This window comes from Rhincodon typus, chromosome 1 (assembly GCF_021869965.1).
Source record: "Rhincodon typus isolate 14 chromosome 1, sRhiTyp1.1, whole genome shotgun sequence".
Lineage (NCBI taxonomy): Eukaryota > Metazoa > Chordata > Chondrichthyes > Orectolobiformes > Rhincodontidae > Rhincodon > Rhincodon typus.
In genome coordinates this window covers 58,775,005-58,802,047 of record NC_063332.1, presented here as the reverse complement: position 1 = coordinate 58,802,047, position 27,043 = coordinate 58,775,005, and the positions used below count along the sequence as shown (strand labels likewise).

Here is a 27,043-nt window from a genome sequence, read left to right as displayed (position 1 = left end):
TGTTAATAAATAGGGTTGAATGATGACCAGAAATCCAATAAAGATGAAACTCTGCTACTGAATGTAAACATGTTCATATTTATGATATCTTAATCTTTGTATTGTTCTATTTATTACATCAACTATTTCACAACTTGCCTATAATATTGTGATTAATTTAACCATTAAACCTACTTCTGGGACATTAATTCATTTCAATGCCACAGATTTAGCTCTGATAGTTGAGCTACGCTAACTGTATCTTCGAGAGCGCAAAGCCAATTTGTACAATGTCCCGAAGAATGTTATGTCAAAGAATCGGATTGACTGTTTTCCAACTATTAACAGACTCCTGGATATACATATCAAACATATTTCTTTTGTTTTGTAATTAAGATGCTGGACATTATTTTTGATCTCATTCTGATGTGTTACCATTATAGGTCCTGAGGTTGCGACTAGAACTAATCACGCCAAATATTATTTGATAACGCTCTTTATAGGTTTCACTACCTTTAATAGCCACATAAAAAGGAAACTTGCTGTTTTTATTTATCCTTAATGTCTTACTTGGCTTCTGTCTTCAAAATCATCCACCTTAATGAAAGGTTTATTTTAAACAACAATTATTAGTTTAGTGAAGAAACTAGCGAATGGCCCAATTAGGTCACAGAATAAGGGCTGAATCCCTGGCTTCAGCAAATGGACCACTAAGATCAAAGAAAAGTGACAAACCAAATATTCAAAAGTACAGTCAGATTGAAGACAAACACTTTCCAGAAGTCACATTCAACACAAGAAGCTCCAGTTTCAATACAAGTGATCGTCTTCGTGTTTTTGATGGTAGACTTTGGTGTAATAACACATCCAAAGTTACCGGGTATGTAGGCATGCATTGGCAATCGGTTTAGTAGACTGCAACCATTTGAAGAACCGAGAAGGCCTGCATATAAATGATATAAATCGACATCCAGCCACCGTAAAACAACAATCTTTATCATGTGCATTATTGATCCATTTCTGTACAGTACGCAAAGTCACTGGTTCTCACCAATCGTTGAGAAATGAGCAAAATCTTGGAACGTAACTTGTAATTTTCAAATGACCAAAAGAACAATATAGCAATAGAAAAGTTACGGCACAGAGAGAGGTTATTCAGCTCGTTGTGTCTGTTTCAGTGGTATAAGCTAGCTGCCCATTTTATTCTCACTTTTCAGAACCTGGTGCATAGCTTTATAGATTTAGGAGCTTGACTTATGAGTTTTCTCCTCAACCATCACATTGGACAGTGAATACTAGATGCCCATCACCCTCTGGGTGAAAAAGATTTTCTTCTGCACCACTAATCTTCCGACCAACCACCTTAAATTTCTTCCCACCGGTAAATGACGTCTCCTCTATCTAATCCCCTCGTTATTTTATACATTTGTATTATAAAACAAACTTTGTCATTTTCAATGTCTGTAATCTTCCATTAAATTATTATCATTAATGAGTTGGCATTGTAGAAAACAACTTAGTGCTTTGCCTTGTTTTATTTAAATAAATAAAGGGGTTGAGATACATAAGATTACAGATACAGAACTTTTCATGGTCGTACTTGTCCATTACTCAGGTACCCATTCTATATCACTCTTGCAGTGACTCGTTGGTGCAAAATTTGAAACTTTCTTAAATGAGATTCGTACTTTGCTGAAATTTTCATCTTGTTCTCATTAGGACAAATACAAGAATGTCGTATTTTTAATGATCACAGCAATTTATACAACAGAACAAAAAGATGCTGAGTTGTTGTCAAGTTGACTCTGATTGGCTGAGGCATTGCCATGGAGAAAATTACTGAGACCTATCGGCATCCACCTTCCAGGTAGTTCATAAAAGGTGCGAAGCTTGAACATGTTCCTTTCCTTCGTAGAAAACGGGTCCCATTAAATATATGTTGCAAACATAAAAGTCAATTTATGAATTTAGATAAATATTTTACATTGGCTGTTAATGTAGCTATTAGCACATAAAATTATTCAGGAAGAGCAGTCCGATCACAGAATAATGCAATTAAGCAATGCTGCATATGAACTTCAGTGCCAGTGTGATTTAAGATATGGAAGTTTTATATCCCGGCGTTTGCCTGATTGAATCAACCAATATCCTTCTTCTGTTGTTCATACTAGGCAGAGTACAGACCGTGCTTGACCAGCCATACTTGCAAAAGCCAAAACAAAATATTTACTCATAGATATTATTCTGCAATTGAACTGCATTGCCGAACAATCCTGAAGTCCCGAATAGATACACTAACAAGTAAATTAAGATAATCAGTCCAGATCATAACATGGCTTATTTGTATTTGTTAGAAGGAATATCAACACAGGAATCAATTCTCTGGAGACAAAAGAAATGTATTCAAACATGTTGCATTTTCTTTGATTCAACTTGGAGCAGGGAGAAATAGTTCCGTTTCCTTTCTCCATGATAATACCTTGGCCAATCAGAGTTGTCTTGCCAACCAATCAGCAGCCTTCTCTCCTGTAGTTTCATTTGTTTTGACCATTTGAAATTTGGAAATCCTACATTTGTCGTGAAGAGTGCAAAATGAAAGGTTTAAACAACATCTCTTCAACAATGTTATACTTAATTGCAAAATACATCCCCATAAGAAATCATCCCATCCTTACAAAAATACTAGTGTCACAAACCTGATGCAAACTAGAATTTTCAAAACTTCAGGTTGAAGTTTGAATCGTCTGTGAAATGCCAAGTAGAGAAATCAAAAGAAGTGAACTAATGGTACAAGCGATGCAAGGAAAGGCACTTGAACTATGATAAATTATTTGCCATTCAAGATCACTCATAGGTGAAGTATTCTCGCTACTTGAAAGATACATTATGTTGTTGCGAGGTTTTAAAGGGGCTCCCAAGAAAGGTTTTACTGACATGTAGAACTATCACGCCTTTCAAGTACAGGAATAACTTTTTGCGCTGTTTCTTGTGTATTGTGTCATTTTCGTCTTTTCTGGGCCGTAAACACATACTTTGGTTATGGCTCCGATATTCATTTAACCTTTTTATTGATGCAATATTAATATTTACATTCATTGAACCTTTTTATTAATGATATATTCATATTTATTGACCGTGACCTGTTGTCCTCTCCCCGAAGACATTTCTGTCCGTGTTATTGCAATTAGATGATTGATACCTTATTTAGTTGATATGCCAACACCGTTGATAATCCATTGCCATTGATGTACTTTCCCAAATAAACTGTATATTTAGGTTATAAAGTCAAATTCATGCATAACAATGACACAAGAGGATTAAGAAACATAACGGTGATCAACATTTTAAAAAAAAAATTACCAAAATACACCCATTAAAGTGAAGGGTTCCGCTTTCCCACTGTCTTTGCTTCTGCTAATAACCAGGTGAAGATCATGTTAAAGGAGAGGTCGGTCTGCTGGAACGGAGACTTCGTAGTGATTTTCTCAAGGAGCTCAAAGATCTTTCAAGTTTCTTTTTGGCTGTTGTATGGGTATGACGTAATTTCCACTTTCGAAATGCTTTCTGGATGGTTAAAGCAGCCTTGAATTCCTTTCGTATCATTAATGTGGTCGTGATCGTTTCCAAAGTGCTCCGAATGGGGAATACTTTCATTGACATTTTATAAACTTCTCCATTGAGCTTCTTGAGGGGCTCTGACTCCGTTACTTTGCCAACGATTACAGCACTGAGAGCTTCCAGCACATCCAGACAGTGCAGCTTGTTACCATCAGATAATGGTAGGTTGAGAGCCGCAATTTTCACTGCGTTAGGTTTTGGTATTCGTAGAGGAGATTTGAGTTCATTTAGGAAATCCGATAATTGGTCATATGTGATGAATTGTGTAGCCTTCACATCATAATTACTCCAGACCTCGTAAAACATGTCCACGTCTTCATCTGTCACCCCGGCGAGTTCCTGCTCTTGGGCTTCGTGAAAGTTTTCTAAAATGACAGCGACGTACATATTGATTATCACGATATACGCGACCACTATGTACGATGTCATGTAGGTGAATGATACAAACTGACGCTGAACAGGGGAGTTAATCATTACGTGAAGAATCTCATTCCAAGCGGCGGCTGTTGTCAGTCTGAACAGAAGCATCATACTGTTTCCGAAAGTTTCGAAATTTACCATGTCGTTTATTGGTGATTCTCTCGGAAGGTCTCGGAACAAACTCATCCCCAGTATTGAATAAATGAACATGACGAGGCCGAGGAGCAGGCCGATATTGAAAAGAGCCGGGATTGATATCACTAACGTAAAGAGCAACTTCCGAATCCCTTTCAAGGATCTGACCAACCTCAACAACCGTGCCAGTCTTACAATTCGGAACACTCGTAAAATAGTTGGAGAAACCCCTTGCTTTTTGGATGCGGATGAATCTAACAAAATTCCTGAAGGAATAAAAGAGTAAAATTATCAGTACAAAAGTGGGAGTAGTTAAATTCCAAATTATCACGTACTTTTGACTTAAACACTCATTTAAACAATGACTTCGCATCAGCGTTGATACCATTAAAACAAACCAATACAAATAATATGAACAAAAATCTCACTCCAGAATGACACGTGCATATATGCAGACATGATTTGTTTTCTCCTCTCCTGGGACGGTTAAATGGACTATAATGGATGCACATGCTGTAAATTGCATACAGAACCATTACATTTTTTCAACCTTAGCAAAAAAATTCAGTTCTGATGTATTCCCTGCACTTCTAAGATAACCATTCGCATCTAAACCGGTTCAAAATCAACGGACTCTGCCTTTGGGGTAATGTTTTATCAATATTTGAAACATTGATCATTGATAAGTGGAGGAAAAACTAAAAAAAAACATATTTGCAGGCTCCGGATGCGACGTGTCACTGATCTTTTTTAAAGACAAAATGAAATACTGCCGATGTTGAAAATATAAAATAAAGACTGACAATAAGCCTAATTAATTATAATTATCACACTAAACTCATCTGCGAATGTAGACCACAATGGAGCATAACGAGTTCGTTGAGATATATATATGAAAGCAAAGAACTGCGGATGTTGGAAATCAAAAACAAAAACAGAAATTGTTGGAAAAACTCAGCAGGCCTCGCAGCATCTGTGGAGAGAGAAGGCAGAGTTAACGTTTCGTGTCTATTGATCCTTCTTCAGAAAGCTGTGTTTTTCCAGCTCCTTCTGATTTTGTTGTTGACGATGAGTTATATGTTCTCCCTCATTTGTGGACAATTCATAATCACACCGTAGTACAATGTGAAATAAAGCGTTTTAGATGCTTTTAGGAATGAGCAATATAATGCTACCAGAGCTGCGGCGCACGCATCCGTAAATAAAGGAGAAAAAACATCTTGCACACGGGAGTTAACTCCAAATTCCGCAGAAAATTAGTAATTGTTTTGTTCCCTTAAGTGTTTTCCTTTAGAGAGACATACAATAAGGGTCAGTCCTAGGACATTGTGTAAAACATGTTAACTGTTTAAAAATGTTATATTGTAACATGACGTATTAACACTAAGCACTTGATAATATAACGAAAATCTAACCTATTTGTAGCTTATTTAATTAAAGATATAACCAGTTTGTTATCAAATTTTCATCTTATTTGTATAAAAAATATCAAAACAAACTTTGTTCATGTCCTAAAAGGATTAATAGATACAGCATTGCTTAAAATTTGTTTTTTTTTTTATAAGGGATTTATGGCATTTTGAAATGGCTAAAATGACAAATAGAGCTTTTACAAATTAGTGGTAGATTGAATAGAATTATATTTCTATTTGAGAGTTTTCTTTAAAGAAATTTCCCAATTGCTTTAATTTAGAACACTTCCAATCTGTAAGTTAATGCTCTTTAACTGCAATTTCAGACAATTTTTAAAAAATGCTGTAGAAATATTTCTGTACTTTTAATAGAGGAACAAACTAAAATGGAAATAAATTGTCAATTGATCAGGAGTGTTTGCAAGATGATCGACCAAAAATGCATTAGAAGATCTGAAACATGAAAAGATTATCAAGTCATAATGTAAGACATTGATATCAATAGAAGCAGTATATGTGCTAAGGGGACTAAAAACAAATATATTCTGTAGATTATGTGGTATTCATCTATTGTTGAGAGTGACTGGTAAGCAGATTTGTTGAGACACTAAAATCATTATAATGGAGCTGAGAAATCAAAGGATACAGGGTATGTTGTAAATAGGTTAATATGATGCCCATGTTCTAAAATAGTGAAAATTTAGGCACAAGCAGCTACAGATCCATTAGTCTTAGTTCATATCTATGGTATATAATGGATTTGATTTTCAGGGGGAAACAAGGATTTTCTGGACTACAATAATCCAGCAAACAGCAGGCAACATGGCTTCAGGTGAGAAAAAAATTTTGTCCGATAAAATTCCCCAATTCTTTTCTAAAGTGACAACCTAAACTGAAAAACGTAAATTAACAGCATACTGAGACATTCTAAGTGTATTAATTAAAATTGTACAGGCAAGATTACCAATTACAGAAAATGTTATACAATCCAATACAATATTGTGAGAATTTTAAACATGCATTTATGTAGCACTGTCTTTCTTTTAGGACATTACACCATATTTTAAGTCAATTAAATAATTTAGAAGTGTAGTTACTTGTGTACTAGAAAAAGTATTGCAGCCAACTTGTGTGCAGCAAGGTCCTGCAAAAAATAAGGAGGAAATGTCTAGGTTACCTGTTTTTGTGATGGTGCTAATTGAGGCAGGAATATTGGCCAGGGAACCTAAGAGAACTCATTTACTGTTCATTGAAAGGTAGGGTAGAAAGTAATTGTTACAAGGATCACACTGGGGTAAAGAAATATTCTGAGGTATGGCAGAGGTCAATAGTAATGGGATCACTACTATTTTCAATTATTCTCTTTGATGTGAGTTTCTAAACTTAATATAAATTTGTTAAATTTGTAGATTATGTCAAACCTGAAGTGGTAGTAACATTAAAATGGTTATTTCTGAGCTTTAAAGTAGTTAGCAATAGCCATCTTGACTCTTAGGTCAATATCCATTCTTGCATCTTTCTCTTCCTGTTTGGAATTATTCCTTAATTTGTACTTTGAGCTAATACATAAATTAATTAGCACTGCTGTATCATTTTATTAGCTACTGAAATGCATTAGATGGATTGTATTGCAGCTTTTGTAACTTGATATTGTTTCTATAAGGCTGCCTCAGAAACAACAGAAAATGGGCAACACAAGGAATGTCTATGTACTACCCACCATACTGCAGCACTTACTCCACCATGTAAGGGTGAATGTACAAGTATATGTGGCATGCATTACGATTGAGACTCCTTGGATAAGCACAAGTTCACTTGACTAGTCTAGACGTGACACTTTCATTCCCCCAGTTCTCCAAAGACAAGGGGAATTCCTAGAGAAGTGCTCACTTTTTGTACCAAACTCAGAATATAGAGTACTTGGAACAATAATGGAACAAAGCTCAATTAAAAATCAAGTAATGAATTAAAAATTCAGTCCAGATTAACTATGAAAAAATAACAATGTACACTAGAAAACAGGAAGAAGAATATAAATAGCCCCTCAAAATGCATCACAAGTAACCACAATAAAAATCAAACAGCTGGGTAGCTGACAAAGTCTGCTGCCTTCCAGATTGTGAAGATATACAGCAATGATTTTATGGTAATGATGTGATACTTCAGAATATTTGGTTAGTAAGTTCTCCCCAAAATGAATAAAATCTCTATTTTGAATGAGACTGCTATGAAAAAGTAACATGAACATTCTCATTCCTCATTGCAGGTGTAGAACATAGGCAAGTAAAAATTGGGTGAAGGTTGATTGGCTTAACGTTTATCATTCTTAACTTGGATTGAATTATTAAGATTCTACTTGTCTCTGTTGATTATAATGACTGATATGGTTATGTTCATCTTAAACAGTTTAATTTCATTCACTAAACAAAACTCTTTGTTATTGTCAAAGTGTTTGTGAATGTTATAATAATAACAGCAGGACCAATGGCATAAGCTTGAGGCATGTGCGCAACATGGCCTCATTTTCAAATTATATTCTATTTTTAACTGATCTACAATTTACAATTGCTATTATGTGGTTTTCAGTAAGTATTTTAGTGTACGTAATGTGGGTATGTGAGAATCAGATATGACCCAAATATGGCTTACCATTGATGATGATATAATTAGACAGTTTCAATTGAATGGTACAGAAAAGGTTCAGTGGTTATAATTCACAACATTAGCTGCATTTAGGGAAAGGCCATTTTTCAGTAACATACTATAGAGGCAGAAGGAGGCATTTATCAACTTCTCATTGCCAGCAGGGCTCTGCCATCAAAAAACATTTATGCAAAATTTATGCAGAGTTGAATATGATTTTTTAAAAGTTTTCATGGCATGTGGATGTTGCTGGCTAAGCCTTCAATTAGTTCTCATAGCTGATTGACCTGGAGAAGGGGGTGGTGAGCTGCCTTCTTGAACTTTTGCAGTCCTTTGTCAATTGGGCTTTTAGGAAGGATTTGATCCAGGATTTTGACTCAGCAACAGTCAAGGAAGGATGATACAGTTCCAAATCAGGATGATGCGTACCTTAGAGGGAAACGTGCTAGTGGTAGTGTTCCCATACATCTAATGCCCTTGTTTTTCCGGGTGGAGAGGGCGCAGGTTTTGAAGGTGATGTTAGATGAGTCACTGCGGAGTGTCTTGTCGATGGTACATACTGCTGCCATTGATACATAAATGTTGAAGGGCAGGAATTTTCAAGTTGATGAATGATTACCAATCAAGCTGACTGTTTTGTCCCAGATAGTGTCAAGGATTTTGCGTATTGCTGGAATTGTACTCATTCAGGCAAGTGGGAAGCATTCTTGACATCTGCCTTCTAGATAGCGGACAGACTTTAGGGAGTCAGGCAAATAGAATTTCATTCTGACTAGTGTGAGATGATACATTTTAGGAGGAATACCAAGGCAATTGTGTGTGCACAATGAATACAAAGATCTTAGAAAGTACTAAGGATCAGAGGGGACTTAGAATAGAATCCCTACAGTGAGGAAACAGGCCCTTCAGCCCAACAAGTCCACACTGACCCTCAGAGCATCCCAACCAGATCCATCCCCCTGTAACCCACCTATACATCTCTGAACAGTACAGGCAATTTTAGCATGGCCAATCCACCTAGGCTGCACATCTTTGGACTGTGGGAGGAAATCGGAGCACCCAGAGGAAACCCATGCAGACATGGGGAGAATGTGCAAACTTCACACAGACAGTCGCCTGAGGGTGGAATCGAACCCAGGTCCCTGGCACTGTGAGGCGGCAGTGCTAACCACTGAGCCACTGAGCCACCGTGCCACCCCTGAACTTGGTGAGCATGTCCATAGATTTCAGAGCCTGAAAGGGTGGTAGAGGGAACCATCACAGTATTTAAGAAATATTTTGAGAAGATAAGTGCTTGAAACAACAGCATATAAAGCTATGTGTCAAGTGCCGTAAAATGGGATTTGAGTAGATAGATTCTTGATAACCGGTGTAGACACAGTGGGCTGAAGGGTCACTCTTCATGCTGGTAAACTATGACGCCATGTTTTCCGACCTTATGATGGATAGAAAGCCATTGATGGCATTGCTGAGGAATTGCTGCAGAGATGTCTTGGAGCTGAGATGACTGATCTCCAAAAGCCACAATCATCTTCCTATGTGCCTGCTATGACTCCAACCAGTAGAGAGTTTCCTCCAATTCCAATTAAATCCAGTTTTGCTAGGGCTACTTGATGCCATTCTCACTCTAAATGCTGCTTTGTTGTTAAGGGCAATCACCCTTTTCTCCCTTTTGGAGTGCAGTGCTTTTGTCCATGTTTCAAGCAAGGCTGCAATGAAGTCAGGACCTGACTGTTCTTGACAGAGTTCATGATGAGCAATAGTGAGCAGATTATTCCTTTCTAAGTGCTGTCTCATAGCATTGTCAACTATCCCATCCATTTACTATGCTGATGATGGAGAGTAGATGGATAAGGAAGTAATTGGTTGGACTGGATAAGTCCTGCTTTTTGCACTGGTCATTTCTGGCAAATTTTCAACATTGTTTGGGAAATGCAAGTGTAACTGTGATAGAACAGCTTGGCCAGGGGCTTGGCTAATTATAAAGCACAAGTTTTCTTTATTATTGCTTGAATGTTGTGATGCCATATTTAAGTCTTTGCAGGCCTTCATCCTTTTTTTAATAGCACATGCGCTAAATCCAATTGGTTGAAGACTGGAATCTGTGATCCTGAAGACCTCAAGATGAATCATCCAGTCAGGATTGCTGGCTGAAGATGCATGCAAATATTTCTGTCTGGGCTTTTACACTGATGTTCTGGGCTCCTCCCCATCATTGCGGATGGGATTATTTGTGAAGCTTTCACTTTCTGTCAGCTGTTACATTGCTCACTATCATTCACAACTAGATGTGGCAGGACTTCAGAGCTTACTGTACATCTATTCTGTTGGTTGTGGGATCACTTACCTCAGTCTATTACAAATGGTTTTCACTCTTTGGCATATAAGTAGCATATTTATGCTTTGGAAATGAATATAATTTAATTTTTTTCCTGAATAAAATTACCTTTGATTTGGAAACATCCTTTATTCTTCATGTATCACAAAGATAACGATTTTCAAAGAAACAACCGTGGCTTGTTACTTGTTCACTTTTTGTACATGGGCTGAGCAAAGACTACAAGGCAGAAAAACTCCAAAAATATTGTGTACACACAGCTCAGCCCAACAATAAATAATACCAGATGTAACTGAGTTGTAGCTTCTCCAGGTTGACACCACATTTTTAAGTACTGTTGCTGCTTCTGGAATGCTCTCAGGCACTCTGCATTGAATCAGGGTTTTATCCTCCAGCTGATGGTAATGACAGTGTTGCAGATATGAAGGCCATGAATTTGCAGATTGTTCAATTTTGATCCAGCCCATAGCACCTTATGCAAGCCCAATATTGAGTTGTTAGATCTATTTGAACTGCTTGAAGTAAATATTTTCCTCTTGTTGGGTCCCTTACTACTTGTCACAGACTCTTTCTGGCTGCTAAGACGTTCAGTCTTCCTGAGCCACATTCGCTGATGGAATTTTAAATCTCATGTACAGAGTACATTCAGTGGCATTCCCTCCTCATTGCTTGATCCAAGTAATGGGATGCTGTTTTGCCATCTGAGGGAATGGGGAAGGTAGGTGGTAATCAGCAAGGGGCTTCCTTATTCATGTTTGACATGGCGCTGTAAGATTTCATGGGATCTTAGTCAATGTTGAGACCCTATGGCAACTTTCTTCAAACTGTATACCATTGTGTTGCCACCTCTGATGGGGCAGCATAGTGTTGGCAGTATCTAGGACCTCTGTGGGTATGACTCTCTGAGTATGTTTTCATCAGGCCATTGCTTGATTAGTCTATAGGTTGGTTCTCTCAATTTTGGCACTAGTTTCCAGATGTTGACAAGAAGAACTTTGCAGAATTATCAGAACTGGGTATGCCATTGTCATTTCTGGTGGCTAGCTTGATGCCACGTGGCCCCTCCAGTGTCATTCCTTTCTGTTTTGTAGCAGTCTAGTGCCACTGAGTGACTTTCATACAACAGCTAAGAGCCAATCACATTGTTGTGGGCCTGGAGTCACATGTAACCCAGGCCAGGTAAGGACGGCAGATTTCCTTCCTCAACAGGCATTAATGACCCAACTAGATTCCTACAACAATTGACAGTGGTTACATGGTCACCATTAGGCCAGCTTTTAATTCCAGATATTATTGAATTCAAATTTCATCTCCTGCCCCTAGTGGAATTCAAATAGTGCCCTCAGAACATTAGACGGGGTTCTGGATTATTATGCCAGTGACATTACTGCTACACAACTGTCTCATCTATTTGCTACCATTTTGATCGATGGGCAGAAAATCAGACTTGCAATGCAATATATTTTGAATATATGCTCCCAATGGACAAGACTCCCGGTGAGAGGCAAATATAAATATGACCTTTGTAGAAATGCGTATTTATGTTTTAGAAATGAACATAATTTAGTTCTTTTCCTGAATAAAATTACCTTTGATTTGGAAACATCCTTTATTCTTCATATAACATAAGGATAATGATTTTTCAAAGAAACAACCATGGCTTATCACTTGTGCATTTTTTTTGTATATGGGCTGAGCAAAGACCATAAGGCAAATAAAACCCCAAAAACTATTGTGTACAGATAGCTCAGCCCAACAATACCATCCGTAACTGAAATAAATGAAAAATATCACTTAACACATTAAGTGATGTTCAATGCAAGATTTCAAAACATACTCTTTCAGTACTGAATGGTAACTAACATTTTATGCAAGAAATCAGCAAATAACTAATAGTATTGAATAAAAACAGAAAATGCTTTTTTGAAGCATTGTATTGGAATTGAAACATTCTCTCTGATCTTCACTCTTCACAAATGCTGTTAGGCCTGTTGAGTTTTTCCAGCGCTTTCTGTTTTTGTTTTAGATTTCAAACATCAGCTTTTATTTGCTTTTATAACAAAGATTGAATACTTTTTCCCTCAATGTTATAAGGAAAATGCAAGTTTTAATCATTTTAAAAGTTATGAAAATAAAGCTTAAAATGAATCTTGGCATATTTAATGTCAATGAATGGGATCTCCATGATTTTAATCTAACTTGTTTCTTGGCTGGTTCACTTGGTGCTGTACCTGAGTATTTCTCCACAAAGCTGTTTTTTTTCCCTCTGTTGAACAATGTCTCCCTAAAAGTGATCTTTATTAAACCAGAAAGGACAAGAGTAAAATGTGACTTACCTACAAGGGAAAGAACGACGACTAGAAAATCAAAGATATTCCAGGCTTGAGTGAAATAGTATTGGCGTTGGCCTAACAGTTTTAAAATTGCTTCAACTGTAAATAGAGCTGCAAATATTACATTGAACCAATTTAAAACTAAGGCGAATCGTTTTGTCTGTCCATAATGATCACATGCCATCACCAGCACATTCAATGTTATTAAGAAAATGGTGAATGGTTCAAACCATCTATGGCTCACTAACTTGTAGAACTTGTAAAGAATCACATTCTAGGGAGGAGAAATGAAGAATTAGGAAAATAAATCATATGAATATCAGCCACATACTTAAAACAATTTTTGGCTCCTAATAATTGCAATTGAATTAAGAATTGACTAATATAAGATCAAGAACATAGAAAAACTCAAACCAAAATGAAACAATGGCACAGCAAGTTAAATTCCATATTTGTTTCTGCTTGTTTTTGTTCTATATTGCGCAGGTAAATACAATGTAATTAATACATTCAGGTATGCAATGACCAAAGTTAGGCCCCTATCTCATTGTCTGCTGATGGCTTATCCTGAACACTTTTCTTGTCAATTTTTGTCAGCAGTGGCTTGTCATTGCCTTCCACTCCCAAGGGGATAGTGACGAGGCAGGTCCCTAAGTATAACAGAACAGAAGACAGAGAAATACGTGTTGGTGTTATTTTGAACCGCTAACCATTGAGCTGACCCCAGAGTATAAAGTGTGCCATTGTGATTTTTAAATGTGACATGCAGTTACACACTGTACGCATCAGCTAATATTAAGAGACAGTGCAGCCACTGTACTGTGGTAAAATCCATTCTTTTACATTTACTTGTGCTGAGTAATTCAGCAATCTGTGAATATTGTAACATGCAAGGAAATAAGTGTTCCACTGCTGGTTGCTACATTTATAGATTCATAGAATCATATAGTACAGAAGAGGCCCTTTGGCCCATAAAGTCTGTATTCCCAAAAATATACTACAATAGTCCCACTTTCCTGCACTAGGCCTATAGACCTCAATGTTATGTCATTCCAAGTGCTTATCCAAGTACTTCTTAAAGCTTATGAGTTTTACCCCCTCACCTACCCTCCCAGACACTGCAGTCCAGACTTCCCCATGCTCTGGGTGAAAATGGTTTTCCTCAAATCCCCTCTAAACCTCCTATCTTTCACCTTAAGATTATGCCCCCTTGTTACAGGCAGAGTCGGGCATGGTGGAGAAGGGGAAGATAGCATTGCGTTTCTCTGACAGGAACCTGGAGGTCATGGTGGACAGGGTGGCTCAGTTGAGAGAGGACTAGAAGAGAAGGCCACACCACCAGACCTTGCCAGCCTGATCCAATATTGCCACCTGGATCATTGTGAACTCCATGATGCAGAGGAATCGCTATTTCTGCAGAAAGAAGGCCAAATGACCTTGAACGGTCTGTTTCCATGCTGTATGACCCTATGACTCCATGACTCTCTGATCTCCTCTTTTGTGCCAGGTGAAGCACCACGCTTCTCTTTGCCACCTCCCACTCACTCTAACTTTGTTACTGCACCCATCTCCAAACGAGGCTCATGTTCTGTCATCACACTATCACCTGCATTAACTTTCCTCAGATGTTCTCATTGCCTCCCAACCACCCACACCGCTAATGCTGCATGGCCTTCACGATATCTCCTCAGTTCCTCAGAACAGATCACCAACTTTTCCCAACACATTCTAACACAAACAGTTTCACTAACCACTATTATCCCTCTCATTCCCTCCTTTTCTGTCATTACAGGTGAAGACAACAGGGCAAAGTGAGTATGGGTAGAGGTGCTGTCCAACATTCGGGTTCTCAATTCCTATGAGGAGAGGGTCCTTGCTTTAACAGGAGAAGACTGGGACTACTCCCGTGGGGATGACAAAACATTTAGATCCATTCATTCCATTGCTGCTTTCCCATTAATCACACTCTCACTCTCAAACATTGCACATCATCATAAACCACTGCCCATGAAGCCTTCTCTCTCTTGTATCTTGCAGGTTCCTATAGCCTCCAGTGACCTTTCTGGAGAAATGGTCAACTCTGCCAGAAGTCACCATCTTGAACTTGAAGGACAAGAGTACTGAGGTCTCAGAGCAAACATCATCTGAGCTACGTCCTGCCACCCCAGCAGCCCAGATACTGCCACCTTTAGGAATCATGGACATAGAGAGTGTGTATACATAATCTGGCCATGGAAAAAATTCCCCAGGCCATTAGCATTCAGAGGTCTGCTGGAAACCAGACACCAGCTCAATGCTCATCAGAAGAGGATACTGTGGTTTCGGCAATCAGGGACTTCATCCAAATCTACAAAAAGGAGCAGCAGTGGCAAATAGGCATCCGGGATGTGATGGCCCTCATTGCCCTGAAGCTGTAGCAGTGCAGTGACTACACAATGGTCTGACTGGTGGCTGCCATGGAGAGCCAGGCCAGCACCCTCAGGGACTGCTGGAGATGCACACAAACATGCACTCCATTTCCCCAGCCTTCAGGCTTGATAATGCGGGTGGGGGCGGGGTGGGAGGGGCGCTGATGTTGGGGAGATGGGGTTGCTGCTGCTGCTAGTGAAGAGCAGTATTTCCTATAATTTTCTTACCTGCTGCATGGGCCTCCAAGGTCAGTACACAGCAGCAATTTCCGGAACCAGAAATTAATGCTGCGATCAGGAAGATCCTCAGAAGGAAAGACCCATTTACTTTGTTCTGACCTTTAATAGCACTACTGTTATCAAGTCCATCACTGGTCAACACTGATCACTAACTAGATCAGCCTAATCACCAATGTAGGCTATAAGTCTCAGGCTGAGGGAATTTGTTCGCTGAGTTGACTGGATGTCTGGTTTATTACGTAGTTTGATGCCAACAGTATATGTTCAATTCCCACACTGCCTGAGATTACCATGAAGGACTCTCCTTCTCAACCTCTCCACTTGCCTGGTGACTCCAGGTTAAACCATCACCAGTTGTCTCTCTCCTGAGAGAACAGCCCTATGGTCTGGTAAGGTTATGGTATCTATAGCTTTATGTTGTTGAAGTAAGTCAAGTTTGTGTACTTTGTAATTAGCATCTCACAAGTACCCTTACCTTGTCCACCAAAGTCTACCATTAAATAACCCAACATGAATATGATGAATTGGTGCAGCTTTGATAATACTCATGAAGCTCAGCACCACCCAGGACAATGTAGACTTATTGATATTGCAGTATGTATTGTCTACAGCAAGTGTTTCCAAACTCCCAGTGAGATCAAAGGACGAGGAATTGGGATCACAAGCTCGTCTTTTGCTGAGTCAGCAATAATTGCTGCAGGGACAAAAAGTAGACCCTATTATTCTTCAGCCTGTGACCTGTACCACCAAGGAGCAAAAGAGCAGCCAGGATTGTTAGAATAACATACCTTCTGAAAGCCTTGTCAAAATGATTGGTTTTAAGAAGAGTTTTAAATGAGTGAATGGAGTTTGAGAGGCTGGGTGGTTTGGGGAGGGAATCACACACTTTGATCAATTTAAGAAAGGTTAATTAAACTGTAATTAAGTATATAGATACTCTGGCATGTGTTGTCTTGTTTTTGGTGAAAAGGGCCATTCTTCTAAAGGAAATATACTAAGGGGAGGATGAGGCAACCGTGGTTGACAAGGGAAGTCAAGGACATCATAAAAGCAAAGGGAAAAAACAGACAATGTGGTGAAGATTAGTGGGAAGCCAGAGGATTGGGAAGCCATGAAAAAACCAGCAAAGCATAACAAAATAAGCAATAAAGGGAGGGAAAATGAAATATGACGGTAAGCTAGAAGGTTGTAAGGTATCTAAAAAGTAAGAGAGAGGCAAGACTGGACATTGGACCACTGGAAAATGAAACTGGAGAAGTAGTAATGTGGAACAAAGTAAAGGCTGAGCAACTGAATAGGTACTTTGTATCAATTTTCACAGTGGACGACACCAGCAGCATACCAGAACTTCAAGAGAGTCAGGAGGCAGAGGTGAGTGTAGTGGCCATCGCTAAGGAGAAGGTGATAGGGAAGCTGAAAAATCTGAAGGTGGATAAATCACATGGATTTGTCTGGAGGAGTTAGCTGAGGAGATTGTAGAGGCTTTGGTAGTGATCTTTCAGGAATCACTGGAGTCAGCGAGGGTCTGAGAGAACTGGAAAATGGCTAAAGTAACACCCCTGTTTAAGAAAAGAGGGAGGCAGAAGACAGGAAATTATAAGCCGGTTAGCCTGATCTCAGTTGTTGGTAAGATTTTAGAGACCATTATTAAGGATAAGATTGCAAAGTAATTGGAAGTGCATGATGACATAGGGCTGAGTCAGCACAGCTTTGTCAAGGAGAGGTCATAGAATCATAAAATGCCTGACAATTCTGCTAGAATTCTTTGAGGAAGTAACGAACAAGTTAGACAAAGGAGAGTCAGTGGATGTGATCTGTTTGGATTTCCAGAAGGCTTTTGGCAAGGTGCTGCACATTTGATTGCTAAATGAGATAAGAGACTATGACATTAGAGGCAAGGAACTGGCATGAATAGACAATTGGCTGACTGGCAGAAAGCAGAAGGTAGGGGTAAAAAGGTCTTTTTTAGGATGGCGGCCGGTGAATAGTGGAGTTCAGCAGGGGGCAGTGTTAGGACCACAACTATTCACATTGTACTTTAACAATCTGGACGAAGGAATTGAGGGAGAGAGATAGTAGGAACTGCAGATGCTGGAGAATCTGACATAACAAGGTGCAGAGCTGGATGAACACAGCAGGCCAAGCAGCATTAGAGGAGCAGGAAAGCTGACGTTTCGGGCCTAGACCCAAGGGATAAGTAGTGTCGAGGAGGTGGAGAGGCTGCAGAAGGGCTTGGACAGGCTAGGAAAGTAGGCGAAGAATTGGCAGCTGGAATACAATGTGGGAAAGTGTGAGGTTATACACTTTGGTAAGAAGTATAGAGAGGTAGACTATTTTTGAACTGGGGAAAGTCTTCAGAGATCTGAAGCACAAAAGGTCTTAGGAGTCCTTGTTCAGGATTCTTTTAAGGTTAACATGCAAATTCAGTTGGTGGTTAGGAAGGCAAATGCGATGCTGGCAGTAATTTTGAGAGGGCTAGAATAAAACAGCAGAGATGTACTGCTGTGGTTGTATAACACTCTGGCCAGACCGCATATGGAATATTGTGAGCAGTTTTGGGCCCTGTATCTAAGGAAGGATGTGTTGGCATTGGGATCCAGAGGAAATTTACAAGAATGATCCTGGGGATGAAGAGCTTGTCATATGAGGTGTGGTTGAGGACTCTGGGGCTGTAACTCAATGTTTAGAAGGATGGCTGGGGGATCTCATTGACACTTACAGAATACCGAGAGGCCTGGATATAGCGGATGTGGAGAAGACATTTCCACTCATAGGAGAGACGAGGACCAGAGGACCCAGCCTCCGAGTAAAGGGACAACCCTTTTGAACTACGATGAGGATGAATTTCTTCAGCCAGAGGGTGATTAGTCTGTGGAACTCATTGCTGCAGAGGGCTATGGAGTGTATTTAAGACAGAGGTGGATAGGTTCTTGATTAGTAAGGTGATCAAGGGTTACAGTGAGAAGGCAGGAGAATGGGGTTGAGAAACATATCAGCCATGATTGAATGGCAGAGCAGCCTCAATGAACTGAATGGCCTAATTCTGCTCCTACATCTTGTGGTCTTATGGAAACCCCACAATGATGACACTGATCTTGATTTTGTCAATTTTTGATGGCAATTGTTGTTCTATGTAATATAATTTCAAAGGCATAGGAACAGAGAAAACTGGAGGGATGACACAAATATTTGAAGGTGACAAGGTAAGTTGAGTGGTTGTTAAAATGATATGTGAGGTGTGGGAACCTTGGCCTTATTAGGTGAGCATAGAGTACAAAGGTAAAGAGCTGGCTAAATCTTTACAAAACACTGATTTGATCTCCCTTAAATATAGAATGATCCAGCTGATTTAGGATTAACTTTTGTCACAGATGGAATCAATATAATTTTTAAATCAGAAATCTTTGTTCAGGGGAAGCTGCTTAAAGTTAAGATTTCCATGTGGTTGACTCTTAATTAGTATGGAAAAGAATTACCTGTCTGATTAAAGGTGATGAGCAGGTTCTCAAAGCTGGACAGCCAATTAAGAGACTTTCTAACCTCAGAGATCCAGCCTAGATGCTACAGAATAAGCTGCTTTCTTGAACCACTAATTTCCTTGTAGTGATACCCACAGAGCCATTAGGGAGGGTGTTCCAAGATTTTGACGCCAGCGCCGCGAAAAAACAGTATATTTCTAAGTCAGGATGGTGAGAGGAACTTGCTGGTAATGCTGTTCCCAAGTGTTTGCTGCCAATGTTCTTCTGGAGTTTTGTGGCCAAGGTTTGGAAGGAGCTGTGTTAGGATCCTCAGTGAATTTTAGATCTTGTAGTTGATGCGCACTACAGCCACTTTGCATCAGTGGTAGAGGGAAGTAATGTTATTAGGTGTGATGTCAATCAAGTGGGCTGCTCTGTCCTGGCTGATGAGTATTGTTGGCTCTGCACTCATCCAGGAAAGTGGAAAGTATGTCTTTCTTTTAATTCATTCACAGGGTGAGGGTGTCACTTCTTAGGCCAGCATTTATTGCCCATCCCTAATGGCCCAGATGACACTTAAGAGTCAATTACATTGCTGTTGGTCTGGAGTCACATGTAGGCCAGACCAGGAAAGGAATGCAGTTTTCTTCCCTAAGGCACATTAGTGAATCAGATGTTTTATCCCCAACAATCAGCAATAAATTCATAGTCTTTATTGGACTCTTCATTTCAGATTTTTATTGAATTCAAATTCCACCATCTGTTATAGTGGGAATTGAAACCGGGTCTCCAGAAAAAATTTACCTGGGTCTCTGGATTAATAGTTTAACATTAATATTACTGGGCAGTCACCTCATGTATTATACTGATTCAGAGAGTCAGGCGATGAGTTCATCACTGCAGGATTCCTAGCTTCTGACTTGCTCTTGTGGCCTCAGTATCTATATACTAATTCCAGTTCAATTTCTGGTCAATTCTAACACCCTCGGATTTGATGGTAGGGGATTTAGTGATGGTGATGCTATAGAATGTTTAGGGGATTGCAGATGGGATGTATGAGGCTGAAGAGAGTTTGGTTGGTTGGGGTTATGAAGAGCAAGTGGGTGATATGGTAGAGCAGACTCTTGCATAGCAGGAAAAGACATCAAGAAAGACTTTTAAGGTCCTTTGGCCACATATCCTTGAGAGCTTAGAACAATTTGTATGATTTTGTAATGCTGTTATATAGTTTTATGTTGATATCAGGCGAAGATTGATTTAAATTGATGTACATCATGCCGTGTCACTGGTCTATAAATTGAAAAATTAAGATCTTTTGGATGCCCTTACCAAGAAATAATCAAGCTTTACAAGAGCTTCTAATGCCAGATAAATATTAATCACTCATAACTATTCACGCAAGGGTATAAAGCACAATATTAGGCTTCTTCAGAAGGGGTCACTTCCAGACAAATTCAGAATAATTTAAGCTGGAAACATCTAAGTATTTGATTATTACCAGACACTAAGGACGGAACACTGAAAATCCTTGAAGTATAGTCCAATGTGCTCAACTTGAGTTAAAAACTGAGCCAGTAATTTGGTTAGGCTAACCTTCTCTGACCTTAAGTAACATCATCCAGAAATGGAAAATTTGAAATAATACCAGAAACTGCTGGAAATATTTTGATTGTTATAATTTATTTCAGATTTTTCACCATATGTCATAAGTAGCTTACTCTTGTAATTGACAATCTGATTTTACACCTTGCCACTTTTCATTTTCATGCAATGAATGTATGCAAATGGTATTGCAATTTAATCTGTAAGAAGTAATTTAGAATTCATAGCTGTCTAAATTATGTAAAATAGCATCAAAATTCTTCACTATAGTATCAATATGAACACCATTTCCATAAGACCATAAGACATAGGAGCAGAAATTAGGCCATTCTGCCCATTGAGTCTGCTCCGCCATTCAATGATGGCTGATAAGTTCCTCAACCCCATTCTCCCGCTTACTCAATTATGAGTAAAATGCTTTTCTTCATGAAGCTCATGATAATGGCCTTGAATTTCAAACAAAACTCCATTAAACCTCAAAGCTTGTGGAGTCTCATTAATATATGAGAATGTTTTGCTTAATATTGAGCAACTGACACAGCATTTGCTTGAAGCAGGGTTGAGGGATGATGCAGTTGCAGAAATGTAATTTATTTTCAAAGGATCTCATTTTATTTTCTATTTTATGGACTCTAGTAATCAAATGTTTTTATTGCTGACATGTGCCAATAAGTTCTGATTGTCTATGTTGCTCTTGTTCTTACACATTCGCTTAATTACTCTTTCATTTCTTCTTCATTTCACTTTCTTTGTTTACTAGGTGCTGACGAGTTAATCAATTATTGCGGCATTGCTGAAGAAATAAAGAAAATGTTCTGTTTTTAAAAGAACTGTGGCCCTTGAATACCATACAGAATAATTTATTGCTATTTACCTGATAAATAAGGCAAAAAATGGAGCTGAGTGAGAGCAGAATTGGAATCTGGAGACACTAATGGATATAGGAGATAATGGATATATGAAGGCTATATGTTCACTACAAGATTTTAATCTCTAACTAGGAAGAACTAGCCAATATGCATTAGTTTTGATCCCAAACCATGTGGACATGGATCACTGTGGAAAACATCATTGGAGAGAGAATATTAGTAGGAATATGAGTTGGATGTGTCATAGCATATTACTAAAGAAAAGAAATGTCTGGATCTACAGGGAGAATATATATGCAGTTCATCAGAAGCCAACAAAATACAGCCAGAAGGCTTATACAATGTCAGCAGTCTTTTAAATAATATGAGTGGAACTTTGAATTATGAAACAAATGAACTATCACTGCAACAAAAACAGAACGTGCTGGAGTAATGCTCCTCCACTCCTCCTCCACTCCCAACACCACCTCACCCCCCTACTCAACCTTCCCACGCAATTGCAGAAGGTACAATATTTGATCATTTACCTCCTCCCTCCTGACTATCCAAGGCCCCAGACGCACCTCCCAGGTGAAGCAACCATTTACCTGCATTTCATTCAACCTAGTCTACTGTATTTGCTACTCACAATGTGGCCTCCTGTACAGTGGGAAGATGAAACGTAGACTGGTTGACCGCTTTGCTGAACACCTACCGTTAAAATGGCCCCTAGCTTCCAGTTGCCTGCCACTTCAACACAGCACTGTGTTCCCATCACAACATTTCTGTCTGAGGCCCGCTGTGGTGTTTCTTTTTCCACCTAGGTACCTTACAACTTTCGGGGCCCAACATGAGTTTAACAAGTTCAGAATGTGAACGCTCTCCTCTATGTTCATTACCCTTCCACCAGATACCTAGTTCCTGTTTTGTACAGGTTGCACCCAGCACAGCCAACCCATTTTCAATCATTTACCCTTTCTGTTAGTCCTCTACCTAGCATTTATCTCTCTTGGCTTATTATCAGCTATCTCTTTTTTTATGCCTATCCCTTTTTTCTCTCTCTCTCTGGGCCCTGTATCCATGTACTCTCTTCCACCATGTTGTCATCAGCATAAATGCCAACCTTTCCCAGTTATTTTCAGTTCTGACAAAGAGGTACTGGAGTCAAAACATTAATTCTGTTTTTCTCCATACAGATGCTGCAGATTTGCTGAGTTTCTCCAGCATTTTCTGTTTTTCTTTCAGATATCCAGCATTTGCAGTTTATTGAAGCATCATTGCAAGTTCAGTTAAATTTCATCAAGTGAGCAATGTCCACCCTTACTGCCAAATGCTTATGTGAAGTGATGTGCTAAAACTATTTTGCTAAATTGTGATAAGGCAAAGAAAACTATCCTTGTGAGCCAAACAAAGAAGCAAAAATACATTCATACTGTATTCATACTCTGGGAATAGCAGTCCCAGAGTGAAAATGAAATAGGTAAAGATGGCAGACAAGTCATTATGGCAATCAAGTAGGACATCAATCAGCTGATAACTTTTGAAGGATTGTATGTCAGAATTACAAGGATAAGGGATTGTTGAGACATCAGACAGGCAAGATGTTGGATAAATGATGATATTACGTGTACAGCATAAACATGACTGTTTATTTGAAATTAGCTGCATTAATCCAATTAATATGCTGTCTTTTGGCAGGTTACAAGAAGCCAAGTCCAAAATTATTCAAATCTAATACAAAGTCTGTCAACAGTTTGACCACAACATCAAGCAATAGGAAAATGTAGTGTTGTGCATGAAAGATAAAGAAAAGTACTAAAATCTAGAATTCCAATTATGGAACAGTGAGTACAGCCAGACCTTGCACACTGCACATGCCAACAGTAGGGTAGATCAAAGAAATATTGCAGTCAATAAGAGCATAAAATTGACAGAAATGTATGTTGATATATTTGAAGACTTACAATGTGTGGCAGGAACGCAGAGTGTATGACTAATTCAACCAAAAATTGATTGAGTCACAGCCAATTAATTAAGAAAAAACGTTTAGATCTGCAGGAAGCAGATATTTGCAGTGCAGCTGAAGACAACATAGGATGGCTGAACACTTATTCAATGTTAGCAGCTTTATAAATGACTGGAATAGAACTGTCTCTTCAAACAGTAAAGCTAATCAGAATTAGTTGGTCAAGAAAAAAGATTTTGAAGTTGAGGTTGAGGTTAATTGCATCAAGTGAACAAAGTCCAACCGACAGCCAAATGTGTCTATGTTGTGGTAATTAATAAAATTGTTTTAATTTTATTACAAGAAAAACAAATAAATCCTTAAGAATCAAGCAAAGAACCTAAAGCAAATCATAGCAGTCTGAAGATAAGAATGAGTCAATTATTGATGTCAAATCAGTGATGATCTGAGACCAATAAGGTATTGATTACAGTTGATTACAGATGCATTCGCCCAACAAAAAAATGCTGCTTGCACTTTGTGATAAAGTTCATTATGATTCAGCTGGAATAAAGATAATTAGGTAATGAAAAATGTGAAAGATCCAAGTCATTGGGTTAGGATATAGTAATAGCAGTTATATAGTGAATGAGTGGAAAAATGTAAATATTAAATTTTAAACATTAAAGAAGAGCTATAGAGAAGAATATCATCCAACAGAAAGCACTGAGGACATAGCATCATATTTATCAATGACAACATCTTTTCGCTTGCTTGTTATAAATTCTGACTATGGAAAAGAACAATTACACATCAAAGTTGAACTTTTTAATCCTTTTGGCAGATATGCCCTTTGGCATCATTTCAACTGTGGAAATTATGGAATACATCATGACACAGGTGCAGCATGACAGTAAAGGAATGAATATGGTAATAGATAATATCCTGATTTTAGGAATGAATGAAAAAAAATGACGTATGATAGAAAAAAGTCCTTAAGCTAAATATGCACAAGTGCTTTTGTACAGTAATATAACCCAGACACATTGAACACATACAAAAGGAATTAAAAAAGGTGGAAACAATCTTAATACATAGGGAAACCATGCACCAAATTCTCCGCTGGTATGAGTTACATCATGAAATATTTTGGTAAATTTCTGCCTAACTTGTTGGATGTTATTGAACTACAAACAAATCCTTTGAGGTAAAGAACATGGTCGGAACTTTCATCAGTTGCACTATTTGTGAAGGAAAATTAGCCTTAAAGTATGGAATTGTGATCTAATCAATGAAGGTTATTATATATGCTTCCAGTTTGAAAGAACCAACCAATTGAGTATTTATACTGAAGCAAGCAGGAATAGTTAAACTAGGGAAAGAGTTCACAGTTCTCATGGATGGATGGAAAAGTTGCTTCATTATGTATATTTTCTGTGGGAGAATGGCCTTAAGCTTCTGAAGACAATCATGAAAAAGCCAGTTCATGAAATCTTACACAGTATGCAGATGATGGAGGGAAATTGGTCATCACATACTTGGATGAAAAATAGAAGTTGGGAAACAATTTTTGAACATGTTCTCCTTCAACTAGTTCCTCAAATCTGGAAGTACATTGGGTGCCAGAAAGGGATTCAATGGTATGAAACAACTCTAGGAGCCCACCAACAACAACCCTCAGGTCCCACAAACATGCTAATCAGGAAAAGCGGTTACAAGTGCACATGAAATCCTTTGCTTTCTAAGTAGAGGCATATAATGAAAATATAAAGGAAGTTATGATGAATGTACACAAAGCACGAGTATAGTCTCAGCTAGGAATATTGTGTCTAATTGTGGTCATCATACTTTATCAAAAAAGGGAAGGCTTTAGAAAGGGTACACATAGGATTTATGGGAAGTTTTCCAGGAATGGGGAACATTAGTTAAATGGGTGGCTGCATTTGATGGCACTAGCACACGTGCGCTACGTGCTGATTTAAATCGTGCGTGCACGTACAACCAGTTTCTGTGGGAATGCAGTCTGGGGGAGGGAGAGATTGGGATTGGAGTGGTGGGAAGGAAGGGTGAAGACGTGTTATGTTTGAAACTTTGCATGGGCTCATTTCAGAATGAGCACACGTGTGTAGTTTTCTTCAGTGGCAGGTTTCAACAAACACTGCCTAAATGCCTTTGGAGAAGTTGCAGTTATTTTCCTTAGAGAAGAGAAAGTTTGAGAGGTATTCAGAATCATGAGGGGTCTGCCATTAAGAGACTTTAAGAAGACTGGTAGAAGAGCAAATAATTAAACACTATTACATGCAGTGAGTGTTTAAGATCTTGAAAGGTCTGTCTGAAAATATGGTGGAGGCAGTTTCAACAATGGCTTTCAAGAAGAAATTAGATAAGCACCTGAAGAGAAAAATGTTGTAAGATTATTGGGAAAGGGCTGGGGAGTGGGAAGAGCTAAACTGGTCTTAAAGTGAACTACCCTAGGTCTGAATGTGCTCCCTCTATGTTGTAAACATCCTATGATCCTAGCGTCGGTTTAGCAATCTGCTCCTAAATTCAGGAGCTGATCTCATTAGAATATCAATGCTCCACTCAATGTTTTCAAATTTATGCTGTAGGTAGCAGATCAAAGATAATGTCTTAGTTCGCTGTTATCCAATGCCAATTCTCCTCCTAGTTCTACAGGCTGCTGCCAATCCTACTTATTGTGCCTGGTTTGCTTTGACAATGAATCCCCACCATCACAATTCCAGGGTTTAATAGCTGGCTCAAGGGGTAGGCCCAGTGGTATTATCACTAGACTATTAATCCAGAGATCCAGGTAATATTCTGGGGGCCTGAGTTCAAATCCTATCACGGCAGATGGTGGAATTTAAATTCAATAGTAATTTGGAATTAAGAGCCTAAAGATGGCCATGGAATCAATTGTCAATGAAAAAAAATCCTATCTGGTTCATTAATATCCTCCAGGGAAGGGAATCTGCTATCCTTATATGGTCTGGCCTATATATAACTCCAGACCCACAGCAGTGTGGTTGACTCTTAACTGCTCTCAGGGCAGTTCAGCCATCCAGCCTTCCATCAGCCCTTAAAACATTTATTATCCATTACTGTCTGTTTCCTGTCACTTGGCCATTTCCATATCCATGTTGCTACTGTCCCTTATTCCACGATCTCTAACTTTGTTTATAGGTCTGTAGTGTGGCAAATCACTTTTGGAAGTCCACATGCACGACACCAACTGCATTATCCTTAGCAACTCTCTCTGCTACCTCTTCACAAAACTACAGCAAGTTAGCTAATGCAATTTTGCCTGAATTAACTCTCCTTAATTTAGCAGAAATTCTCCATGTGATCATCTATTTTGACCACTATTGTTTCTAGAAGTTTCCCACCCACTGAAGTGGAACCGATTTATCGCTGTTGAGCTCACCTTTACATCCTTTCTCGTTCAAGGGTATAACATTTGCAAGTCTCCAGGGCCAGCCAGTGGTGCCCACATCCATGAATGAATAATTGAAAAAAAAATTAATGACTGATTTTGAAAAGACCCCATTTGGTGAACTGGCACAGAACTCACAAAAGGTCAATGAACTGAAATATAATTCTAAGATAACAAGGTGTAGAGCTGAATGAACACAGCAGGCCAAGCAGCATCAGAGGAGCAGGAAGG

At 38.7% G+C, this 27,043-nt stretch overlaps 1 protein-coding gene across 1 annotated transcript in view; it reads right to left on the bottom strand.

Annotated features, from left to right (window-relative positions):
• Nucleotides 1-289: 289 nt before the first annotated feature.
• Nucleotides 290-27,043, bottom strand: part of LOC109933495 (sodium channel protein 60E-like) — a 136,787-nt gene continuing 110,033 nt past the window's right edge. Inside the window, exons 16-18 of the mRNA XM_048596309.1 lie at nt 12,882-13,152; nt 3,516-4,418; nt 290-366 (exon numbers count right to left, since the gene is read on the bottom strand). Of these exons, the coding sequence (XP_048452266.1) occupies nt 290-366; nt 3,516-4,418; nt 12,882-13,152 (1,251 nt within the window). The remainder of the gene's footprint in view (nt 367-3,515; nt 4,419-12,881; nt 13,153-27,043) is intronic.